At 43.5% G+C, this 12,576-nt stretch overlaps 1 protein-coding gene across 2 annotated transcripts in view; it reads left to right on the forward strand.

Annotated features, from left to right (window-relative positions):
• Window positions 1-12,576, forward strand: part of syne3 (spectrin repeat containing, nuclear envelope family member 3) — a 209,222-nt gene that overhangs the window by 106,150 nt on the left and 90,496 nt on the right. For both annotated transcript variants that reach the window (XM_086048603.1, XM_086048604.1), the window contains exon 7: window positions 1,976-2,112. In XM_086048603.1, coding sequence (XP_085904729.1) covers window positions 1,976-2,112 — 137 coding nt within the window. The remainder of the gene's footprint in view (window positions 1-1,975; window positions 2,113-12,576) is intronic.

Consider the following 12,576-nt stretch of genomic DNA (forward strand, 5'->3'; position numbering starts at 1 on the left):
GTAGATTTCTTAGTTTTATTCCCAGAATCAGGATTTTTAGTGAAACTTGCCTATGTTCTACAGCAGATTACTGACAGAATGACAAATGCTAGAAATAAACTGTTTTCTCTGAAGAAAGAAGAGAGTCTTATCTATCTTTTGGTAGGTCCCATGTCTGCGGGCCATAAAACAATATTCTGTGGGCCTTCAAAGATGGGTCAAAATCCTCGAAAATGGATGGCACTCAGGGGTTAGCTGTGCTAAGAATGGCTGGCATTTAATGAGTTAATAAGCGCGGCTAGCACCGTAAATACAGTGTCACTGTAATTAAGTCGTTTTTTCTTTAGCGGACTTAATTAGCGCTTCAACATTATTTCAGGGCAACCTTGTATTGTCGCCGTCTGAAGCAACTGTTTCTGACGGCAATAAACAACCCCCCAATAACAGTCTGGAAAACGAGTCAAGTTAGCCGTTACACCGCGACACGCTGCTGGGAACAACTTCAACTGGACAAAGTGGCTGGGGAGAGGGAAGTCTGGGATTCCCTGCTTTAGCGGCTGCCCCCGCGATCCGACCTCGGATAAGCAGGAGAGAATGATGATGATGATGATGATGAAATGTGTTTATGTGTACGATTGTACATTTGCGTACAATGTACATTAGTGCACTGCCTCACACGCTTTAGTGTTTTTACATTATTAGTGAAATAGCTTTTGTTTTGATGGTATGATGTAATTTTATGTCATGTTTTTACATGTTACTGTACATTAGGGGTGTAACGGTAGGCTAAATCACGTTTCAGTTCGGTTATTTTTTTTTTAAACTTCGGTTCGGTATATTTTAGGTACAAAAAAACTTTTTTTTTTTAATGTTAATTTTGAAAAGAAGAAGTAAATTGTACTTTTAAAAAAAATAATAATAATAAAAGCGAACCATTCGGGTGATCTTCTAAGAAATTACACCAGAATAAAAAATACACTAACAATAAATTTGTAAATTATTAAGACTGTGAAATCTTTAAACATTCAGTAGCAACAGCCTATGACACATCTAAGTATTCAAGTTAAAGCCAAGTTGTCATTACAGTACACATATAACGTTTTTGTGATGAAAAAAATACATGCAATAGCAGTTACAATTATTGCTGACTATATTAAAGCTATTTTTACAATAAAAAAAAATACAGTAACTTTAAAAAGTCTTTATGAAATTGTATACACTTTTTAGGCATTGAAATCTTTGAATGTTCAACAGCATATTGTAACGAATTGGGTTATCTGTGTTGTGGTTGGATTTGTGTGTTGCTGAGTTGTGATGTTTTTGTGAGTTTCATGAATGCATCGTACGACAAGCGAGTGGAGCAGCGGAGAAAGAAGAGCGCCAGCAGTTGTTCTTGGATTAATAAAAACGTGATAATTAAACTACATCTGACGGCATGTTCTTGGAAGCCGCTACAACATGAAAATCTTGCAATTTAAGTTTGACGTTTTTGCTCCCTCGTCTAAGAAACATTCACAGTCGGATGATGCCGTGCATGTTAGATGTGCTACCTGCTGCCCATCGCATGTAGCAATGTCGGCACACAACTTTCGGACTCAACCACGTACCTTTCCCCATCGGCGATTTTAACAGGACAGCCAGAATGTTCCCAAACAGGAGACCGCAGTGTATGGGGGGGGGACCTTCGAGCTCTGGCTCTTTTCTGGCTCTCACTGTTGTGCCACCACTCTCCTCTCCCGCATGCAACAGCGCCCGTGCGTAAGCTTGCGCTAATAAGTGGACCGAACCGAACATGCCATACCGAAACATATTAATACACCCACGTGTACCGTTACACCCCAACTGTACAAAGTGAATATTGATTGCTCTGAAGTATGATTTGAAAAAAATCATCTATTAAATAGAAAGTGCAATATCTGCCAGAAAAATTTCAGTTAGATCTTCACGTATAATCATTCAGCCTTAGTTCTTATTTCATTTTGCTTGTGTCTTTTAGGGTGTAAGGAAAGCTCTGGTGGGGGAGGAATCCCAAGTGGACCACCTTAAGTTTCAGCTCAAGGAGCTGTTCAGGTTCTCAGAGGACTCGCGCCACATTTCTGATGATGTCCTTGATGTGGTCAAACAACATCACAGGTATGTGGCCAATAGCTTGCCTTTGTCACGTGAGGATCGTGATTTGGACCCAAATCAGATATGCAGATATAACACGGAAGTTGAAGAGTAAAAAGTCTTTATCAACAAAAATACAAAATAACAATAGAGATCAGGACTGGAAGAGAGTTTGCATCCTCACTCATACTGTCAATGTGTCAGTGTGTAACTCAAACTTTTAAACTGTAAGACTTCAGGCCTATATGACATCATGAAGGACAAAGCATAAAAGGACCATAACATCTGCAGAGCAACTGATACAACACGTAAACAACCAGTCATAACAGCCTTTCCTGGTTTGTAGGCTTCCCATAAGCTTGCGCAATTTCTTTTTCCTTGAAAAAGTTTTATTATATTCCATATACGTATGTGTGTGTGTGTGTGTGTGTGTGTGTGTGTGTGTGTGTGTGTGTGGGTGTGCGTGTGTGTGTATATATAACCTCAGGAATATAGGGATCCGGCTCAAAGGACAATTTAATGTCGGGCTCACACCACTTAGGACATTAATAAATAACACACAATGAGGAGAGAAGACACAGGAGAGCAAAGATAACTGTATAATTACAATTCCTCACAGCGCTCTGAAACAGTCCTTCCGCCTCCTCTCTTTTTATTTTCTTGGGCGGTCCCTAATTGTATGCATAGAAATTGCTACTCTAAATCGTAGGGGGAACATGTAGCATTGTGATAAACAGTTCGTGTGGGTGTGTGAAAGTTCATTGTTATTGTTATATTCTGTCCTAAGGACTCAGCGTCTAACCACGGGATGCTCTTCGATAAGAGCATCGTTCCTATTTTCCAGCTGTGTCCTTCTCACATTCCACTTTCTTCACAAAAAAATTCGACTTACATGATTAGAACAAGTTTATAATGCTGATTAAATGCCTTACAATACTTATAAGAGTAAATATGGGATAACTTATGTACAATTATTCGAACAAAAGTCCTTCTTAGAAAGAAGGCATATCACTCTGCCTTTATCAATAGGGCCGTCAGGGCGTTTTTTTAATTTAAATTTAAAAATTATTTTAAAAAAAACATTTAAATAATGCGCAAGCAAACTTATTGAAAAAAAAAAAATGAAATAATTTTTCAATTTACCATTGATCGGACCAACAACTCTCACACCCTCCATTTTCACGTTTTTTCTCTGCTCCTGAACTTGCCCTCCCACTTACAATAGGAGCCTATCAGGTTATGCCAAAGAAAATGACAGCCAATCAGTGTCCACTTCAGGGTGTGACATTGACCATTGTTTTATTACCCCCAAAACTTAAGCACAAGCCCGACTGTTCTGTCCTCACTAGACGTATGACTGCTCTATCCAGCTAGACAAACAGCTAACAGACTAGATGTTTGTTATGGCCTTAAGACTCCATTTATTAATCTCGTTGGAATTTTTCTAATTCTTTCTAGTTCTTCTTCTAAAACTGCAATAAACGAAATTACAAATACAGTATGTGAGTACAGCATTTAAAATGTCTGTCAGACATTGTTTTTACTAGCCACATTACAATACATGTTTCGAAGTGTAAAGAAATAAAATACAAATGACCACAACATAAAGCACATTTACACGTTTACATTGTTTAGAACATGAATTAAGTTGGGAAACATGGATTATGAATTAGGATAGATAACACATGGATACGCTAACATAGTTAGCCTGATTATCAAAACTAAAGTCCGCTAGCCTAGCATGCTAACAAATTGTAATGTCGAAAATGACTCGTTTTAAACATGTATGCAGCAACATCTGGCATGCCAAAAACATGTGAATTAACTTGTTAACACTCTACAGCTTGGAAAAATTGGGCATTTTATCACAAATGGTCACTTACAACATTGCGTGGGCCAAGACTCCATCGGGTACGTGTTGCTCTCCGGGGATATCATTGAATATTGACGTGACGATGTCAACTCAAATCAATGTAATGCACATCACACATTTCACCATTGGAGGGTGCTAAAACTCAACATAACTCAATGCAAATACAATAAGTATTTTCTAGTAAGGAATCATATTTGCATTGTTCAATCTTTCCTTTCCAGATTTTCCTGATGTGTGAAACGACTCCGGTGCATGTCCTATATGACAGTGCAAGTATGTTAACAAAATACATGTTTAACAACACAAGCAATATAATGCCCAAAAAGATATTTTCCCCCAAATTTTTATTAAACAAAAACTAAACTATAAAGTACAGGTATATGAACAAAATACAGTACAGTATAACAAAGATGGTCCAAATACTGTTGAAAAAATACTGTAAATACTGTAACACTAATGCAGTACAGTACTTCACTACAGTAAACTGCACTGTATTTTAGTGTTGATTTTTCTCAGACTTGGGAAAAAAACGAGTCTATTTTGAGTTGTTGTGTTGGCTTCATTCTTTGCTGTATGACCATGTTTGTCTGCGTATCATACAGTTTTGTTGATAATTGCAAGAAACTGTCCTGTTGATCATCACTGATGTCTGGGGATTCTTGTGCATACAAAAGCATTTTTCATGCCATCTCCAGAACTCTCTTGAGGGACGGTGGCTTTACATCAGGACTTTTCTCATAGATTTGAGTTTTTCCGACTCCCAAGTGTCTCCTGAATGTTTTTTACCTTGTGTCCAGCTTTGCATAATCGTATGCATTTCACTCTCTCTTTCACGTTTTTCTTCGTTTGGATGCCATGAACTACAGACGAAAATGTAAATGAATACATTTACAATCTTGCGCAATTTCAGTAAAACGCATGCCAAAGAACTAACTTACATTACGCCGTTTTGGATCCGATGATGGCGGAGAGAGTTATTCCATAGGTACGAGCGGGAGCTGCTTGAGTTTACGCTACTGCGGGCTTCCCTATGGGTTCTGGATACAGTACCGGAACTTCCGTTGGAAGTAATCGATCGTTAATGTAATGTAGTGGAAGAAAACTTAATGCATACGGTTTTTTTTCCGAGTGAGAGAATTTCCGTTTGATCCGATGATGGCGGAGCGGTCAAAGTTTTTCCGTAGTATAGAGCGTGGACTGCTTGAGTTTGCGCTCTCTGCGGGTTTCGCTATTGGTTCCGGGTTCCGGATACCGGAACTTCCGTTGTCAGGAATCGAATTTTTATGCAATATAGGAGTAGAAAATTTAATGCATACGTTTTTTCTTCCGGGTGAAACAATTTCCGTTGGACAGAGGTCCGTAAGTGGGAATACTTACTCTATAATAGTGAAACAATTAAACCATTACACTCCCTGCCTGGTATGAAAACCGTTATACCACTATTCATTTGAAATCAGTATTTTGTTAATAGTTCGAGGAAGTAGGAGAACAAGCTGAGTAACAGGGTTCAAGTAGAAACGTGGAATACTCTGCTTGACAACTTTCACCTCTTCCGGCGCCGCGCGAGTGGCAGCCCGCTACAGTAGCTCCGGCTCATCGGTGAGCCTTTTCGTGTGTTTTTGTTCCTTACTATTACTCTACCTCATACCTTTTTCATATAGTTGATAGTCGTAACTTGCGTAGCAATGGACACCCTAACTGCGGTATTCTTGCTGCTGCTGGTGGCTATTTTTTGTGCGATCGTGTCCGGCGACTTGGCTCGGAGCCGCGCCCCCATTGTTTACAGCCGGAATCAGCTGTTAGCAATCCGTGCTAACCCTGCTGACGAGGATCTCGTGCGGGGGTTAAACGCCGGGAAAGGAGGAGATGATACCACTGTCCTCCTGTCTGTTATCATGGGGAATGTTAGATCGCTCCCCTACAAGATGGACGAGCTAGCAGCGCTTACCCGGCTTGAGAGGGACTTCCGGGAGGCTAACCTGATGCTATTCACGGAGTCGTGGCTAACAGCGCTAACGCCGAACGCGGTCGTAGAATTGGACGGCTTCCAAATCATACGCGCGGACAGGACGCTGGAGAGTGGAAAGAGGAAAGGAGGAGGGCTGGCTGTGTTTGTGAACGATAGATGGTGTAATCCTGGGCACATCACGATTAAGGAGCAGCTTTGCAGCAGAGATATTGAGCTGCTAGCTGTTGGCATGAGGCCATTCTACATCCCGCTAGAGTTTAGTCATGTGATCGCGGTGACCGTCTACGTCCCACCAGCTGCCAGCGGCGACACAGCCTGTGATGTCTTGACTGCAGGAGTGAGCAGGCTACAAACACAGCACCCAAATGCCCTGATACTCATCTCTGGTGACTTCAATCATGCCTCCCCTTCCTCCTCTCTGCCTTCATTCACACAGTATGTCACCTGCCACACCAGAGACAATAAAACACTGGACCTTTTCTATGCCAACACCAAAGAGGCATACACATCACTGCCCCTCCCCCGGCTGGGCAAAGCTGATCACAACCTGGTGGCTCTCCAGTCTGTGTACAAACCTCTGGTCCGCAGGCAGCCAGCTGTGACCCGCACGGTTCAGAGATGGTCTGGAGAGGCCGAGGAGGCCTTAAAGGACTGCTTCAGCACAACTGAGTGCGAAGTATTCAGCGATGCTCATGGGGAAGACATTAGTAGTCTAACGGACACTGTTACAGACTATATAAATTTCTGCATGGAAAACACCATACCCACCAGGACAGTAAGGTGTTTCTCCAACAACAAACCCTGGATCACACCGGACATAAAAGCTCTCCTGAAGGAGAAGAGGAGGGCTTTTGCGTCAGGCAACATAGAGGAGCGGAAGACTGTGCAGCGCCAGCTGAGGAGGAGGATCAGAGAGGGGAAGAGGATGAAGGAGCAGCTGCTGCAGAATAACGCTAGGGGAGTCTGGAGGGGCCTGAAGACCATCTCAGGCCACGGACAACCCAAGACCCGGACTGGGGGGGACCTGCAGTGTGCAAATGAGCTGAACCTCTTTTTCGATAGGTTTGATCAGATGCCTGCCCCTACTCAGTCTCTCCTGCTGCAGCCTCCACCTACTCCTCCTGCTGGGCGTGTCACCCCCTCCCCCCTTTTCTCCACAGTCTCCAGCTCCCAGCTACACCAGATAGCCACCACTCCCTCCTGCCCAGCCTTGGCCTTCACAACATCTCAGGTGAGGAACCAGCTGAAGAAGATGAAGGCGAGGAAGGCAACGGGTCCAGATGGCATCAGCCCCCAGCTCCTCAAATCCTGCGCAGACCAGCTGTGTGGGATTGTCCAACACATGTTCAACCTGAGCCTGAAGCTGGGCAGGGTCCCCCAGCTATGGAAAACATCCTGCCTGGTCCCGGTGCCAAAGACCCCCAACCCGAAGGGGCTCAACAGCTTCAGACCAGTGGCGCTGACGTCTCACCTGATGAAGACCCTGGAGAGACTGGTCCTTTGTCCACCTATGCCCCCTGGTGAGCTCCTCAATGGACCCACTCCAGTTCACATATCAGCCTGGCATCAGTGTGGATGATGCCATCATGTACCTCCTCCACACTTCACTCTCCCACCTGGAGAAGGCGGGAAGCACTGTGAGGATCATGTTCTTTGATTTCTCCAGTGCTTTCAACACCATCCAGCCCACCCTACTGGGAGACAAGCTGGAGCCTCACTACATGGATCCAGGACTACCTCACAAACCGGCCACAGTATGTGAGGACACAGGACTGTGTGTCTGACGTGCTCCTCTGTAGCACGGGGGCCCCACAGGGAACTGTCTTGGCTCCCTTCCTGTTCACCCTCTACACCTCGGACTTCAACTACAGCACCCATACCTGTCACTTGCAGAAGTTCTCTGACGACTCTGCGATTGTCGGCCTCATCACAGGCGGAGATGATCGGGAGTACAGAGAACTTACTCAGGGTTTTGTGGACTGGTGCCAGCAGAACCGCCTCCTGATCAATGCGGGGAAATCCAAAGAAATGGTAGTGGATTTCGGTAGGCGCCAGCACTCTTCACCTGCACCACTGAATATCCGGGGAACAGATGTTGAGAGAGTCTCAACTTACAAGTACCTGGGTGTTCATCTGAACAATAAACTGGACTGGTGCGACAACACAGACGCCCTCTATAGGAAGAGTCAGAGCAGACTCTTCCTACTCAGGAGACTGAGGTCTTTTGGAGTTCAGGGGACACTCCTCAGGAACTTTTATGACTCGGTGGTTGCATCGGTCATCTTCCAGGGAGTGGTCACCTGGGCAGGCGGCGTCTCGGCCCGGGACAAGAAGCGGCTGGACAAACTGGTCAGGAGGGCTGGCTCTGTCCTGGGCTGCTCCCTGGACTCTGTGGACTCGGTGGGGGACAGGAGGATGTTGGCCAAGCTGTCATCAATGCTGGAAAACCCGGACCACCCCCTCCAGGGCACCCTAACAGCACCTAACAGATGCAGGTTGGTGTGTATATACTTTTGTATATACACGTTACTGCATATATTACTGCAGACATAGGTCTGATCCTAAATGTTTGCCGTCAATGTTATACATTAATGGCCACACTATGCCGCCGTCCCTGTGTGACCTATATCTTTGCTGCTGTAACAATGAACATTTCCCCACTGTGGGATCAATAAATGCATTCTTATCTTACCTTATCTTATCTCCACAGCACCTTCAGTGACAAACTGTTACACCCTCGCTGTGCAAAGGAGAGATTCTTCCTTCTTGCCTGCTGCTGTCAGACTCTTTAACAAGAACATTGTGTAGTCTCTACAAACTGGTGGACATTAGTGCAAATGTGCAGTCCTGCACCTGAGCTCATATTTTGCAATACCCAATATTCCCCACTACTGTAATATCGTGCAATACTCAACATTCCCCACTACTAGTAGTCTAGTTTTATTTTGATCCAATGCTGTTCCTTACATTTCACTACAGCACTGCAGCACTGTCACTTACTTAGAGTATTTTTCCTCTGTACTATGTACAAGCCAAAATGAGTGTTCCTCATACTTTTTATGTAGATGTATGTTGGTGTGTATATACATGTGTATATACACATGTTACTGCGTATATTTACATAGGTTTGATCCTGAATGTTTGCCGTCAATGTTATACATTAATGGCTACATTATGCCGCCGTCCCTGTGTGACCTATATCTTTGCTGCTGTAACAATGAAAATTTCCCCACTGTGGGATCAATAAAGGCATTCTTATTCTTATTCTTATTATTATACTTTTCTGATCTTTTTGTTTTCATTAAGTATGCATTTAGTAATGAGTCCGACAGGCCATTCATTACGCTTTGCTTGGTCATCTTTCAACAAGACAACATCACCGTCTTGAATATTGCCTCTTTCTTGATTCCATTTTCTTCTAGGTTGCAGCACTGACAGATATTCTTGCCTCCAGCATTTCCAAAATCTGTCAGCGAGACTTTGAACATGTTTCCATTGCTTTTTGTACATATCTTTCATGTCAAATGTCCCTTCTGGATCTGACATGGATGCTGCTTTTTGCGTTAGAATCACAATTGTGTGTTAACACAATGGGTCTGTGGTCTGAGGAATTAACGGCCGTGCATTGATGATTGCAATAACTTCTGCCATTAGTGTTGTGAGAACTTCATGTGTGATACATGTTGGACCTGACTGCAATAACATTCCATCTAGAATGCGGCGTGCAGTGCTTATCATTCTTTCCCAACAACCGCCCATATGTGATGAGTGTGGTGTGTTAAATGTCCAGGTACAACCTTCATTGGTGAGATCATTTTGAATCTCAGAATCATCTGTGTTAAACTGTAACTCTCTGCATGTACCGATAAAATTAGTGCCGTGATCTGACCGAAAAACCTTGGAGGGTCCTCTAATGGCGAAAAAACCTTCTGACCGCATTAATGAAACATGTAGACATTGACTCAATGACTTCAATGTGAACTGCACGGGTTCCTAAGCAACTGGATAAAACAGCACAACGTTTGTTTTCTGCTGCGCCACCCCTCGTCTTGCGAGTGACTACACTCCAGGGCCCACAAACATCTAGTCCAACTCTGGTGAAAGTGGGTTCAATGGCGAGTCGGTCTCCAGGGAGATTAGCCATATTTTTTTCCACGGGTCCACCCCTAAGCTTGCAAAGTGACACACTGATGGATAACACTTGAGACTAGTTTTCGGGCTCCAAGTATCCAAACACCTGCAGATCGCAGCGCTCCTTCAGTGAGGTGGCGACCTTGATGAGCAACATCTTGGTGATAATGCCTCACTAAAAGAGTTGACACGTAATGTTTTTTAAGGAGTAATAGTGGGTGTTTTTCATCATATGAAAGATCAGCGAGTGACTTTTGACCTCCCTCCCTTAACAGTCCATCTGAGTCAATCAAGGGGTTCAAATTCCACAAGGGGCTTTTCTTCCGGATTCGATCTCCTTTCAACAGTTATTGAATGTCCTCTTTGAAAGCATATTTTTGAACACTTGAAACAACAGTCAGCTTAACCTGCGTTCGAGGACTTCTAGTGTTTTGTTCTAAAGCACTGGACCTTTTTCTTGCAAGTGTTATGAGTTGTGACATACCTCAAATGAGATGATTCCAAGATGAGAATCTTTAGAACCTTTGTGATGAGTACATTAACTTTTGGTCGAATCTCTGGATCATTCTCTGGTGCAATAAGTTCAGGCTTGTTGTTGTCATCTGCAGCTGAGCACTGTGATGGTTCTTGCGTCAGGAATGGGGGTTCTGTGAACCGGTATGTTTGTAGCAGCAGACGAGTTGTTATTGCACAAGTGGCAATGTCTGCTGGATTGTTTTCTGAAGAGACATGACTCCACTGAGAGGGAACAGAAGATTTTCTTATCCGAGTGACATAAAATCTTCTTGAGATGTTGTAGATGTAACCTAACACAATCTTACTGTCCGTGTTGTACTTTGCAGTGGTGAACTCGAGGTCGATTTCCTGACATATGACCTCTGCCATTTCTACCGCTAGGACAGTGGCACATAGCTCTAGTCGCGGGATTGTGTGAGCTGGCCTTGGCACTAATTTGATCTTTCCCATGATGAATCCCATAAGGCATTGTCCATTTTCATTGATAACTCGCGAGTGCACTACTGCTGCTATCGCTGTGGATGAAGCATAACTGAAGACACAAAGCTCTCTGTGTTGAGTTGAAGAGAGAGAAATTGGAATGTACGGTCTGCGAATGTGTATTTGTTCTACTTCTTGGATGGAATCTTTCCATGCTGACCATAATCTTCTTTAGCTGCCGGTAGAGGGTCATCCCAGTCACAAGGTTCACAGGTGAGTTCCCTTATGAGTGCCTTTCCTTGTACAGTTATAGGTGCGACAAACCCCAAGGGGTCATATAAACTATTAACAGTGGATAGTATGCCTCTTTTGGTGAATGTTTTTTGCCCTTTAGACACTTGGAAAGTGAAAGTATCTGATTCCAGACTCCAGCTGATGCGTTAACTTCCCTTCACAGGTAGTAAGTCAATGTCTAGGTCAAGGTCTTTGTCTTTCGCCAACTCATTGACTGGAAAGGCTTCCATGACTTTGCTACTGTTTGAGGAAATTTTGTGCAAGCGAAGATTTGACCCTGCCAACATGTTTTGTGTTTTTTGCAGAAGTTCGATTGCTTCAGGTTCAGTGGGAAGCGAAATTTGACCATCGTCCGCATAAAGGTTTCTGGTAACAAAGTGCACTGCAACTTGGCGGAATTCCTTTTCTCCAACTTGAGCTGCTCCATGAAGGCTGTAGATTGCAACAGAGGGAAATTTTGATTTCGGTCGATTTCCAAACACATGAACTGTCATGCGGTATTCTATAATTTCTTTTGTAATGTCATTGTCTTTGTGCCAAAGGAAACACAGGAAATTGCGATGATCTTTTCTAACTGTGAAACAGTACAACATTTGTTCCACATCTGCGGTGATTGCAATGGGTTCTCGATGGAATCTTATGAGTACCCCAAGCAAGACATTGTTGAAATCTGGGCCACGTAAGAGGACATCATTGAGTGCCATGTCCTCATGTTTTGCACTTGAGTCGAAAACCACTCGAATCTGACTCGGTGTTTGTGGATGATACACCCCAAGTATTGGAAGATAACAACACTCCACTTCATGCTATAGAGGGGGGGCAACTTCTGCTTGCTGTTTGTCAAGGATGTTTTGCATGAACTGCACAAATTGTTCTCTCACAACAGGTTTTTATCTAGGCTTCGTTTGAGTGTATTCAGTCTCTTCAGAGCTTGCTCTCGATTGTTTGGTAAGCGCTGTCTGGGATTATTGAAGGGAAGGGGCGCAACCCAGCTGTTTGTCTCATCCTGATACATTTGATTTTGCATCATAGAGATAAACTGTTTGTCTTGTTTCGTTCATAGTCTTAAAAAAGTCTTGGATGTTCTGTAATTGTTTTACTGGATTTTCTTAAAGCTGCAGGACGTTGGTGCATGGATTGAGATAGGATGGACAACCGTTCAACAACATATTGGTTTTGTAGGTCGTAACTGTCACTGGTTTGTGTGCGCCACTTAAACACGTTACCCACGATGACCCAGACTAGGTCGAGATGTTGGCCAAAGGGTGCGTTGTTGGGCCCATTG

The sequence above is a fragment of the Filicampus tigris genome, chromosome 13 (assembly GCF_054856515.1).
Source record: "Filicampus tigris isolate MCC_2025a chromosome 13, RoL_Ftig_1.0, whole genome shotgun sequence".
Classification (NCBI taxonomy): domain Eukaryota; kingdom Metazoa; phylum Chordata; class Actinopteri; order Syngnathiformes; family Syngnathidae; genus Filicampus; species Filicampus tigris.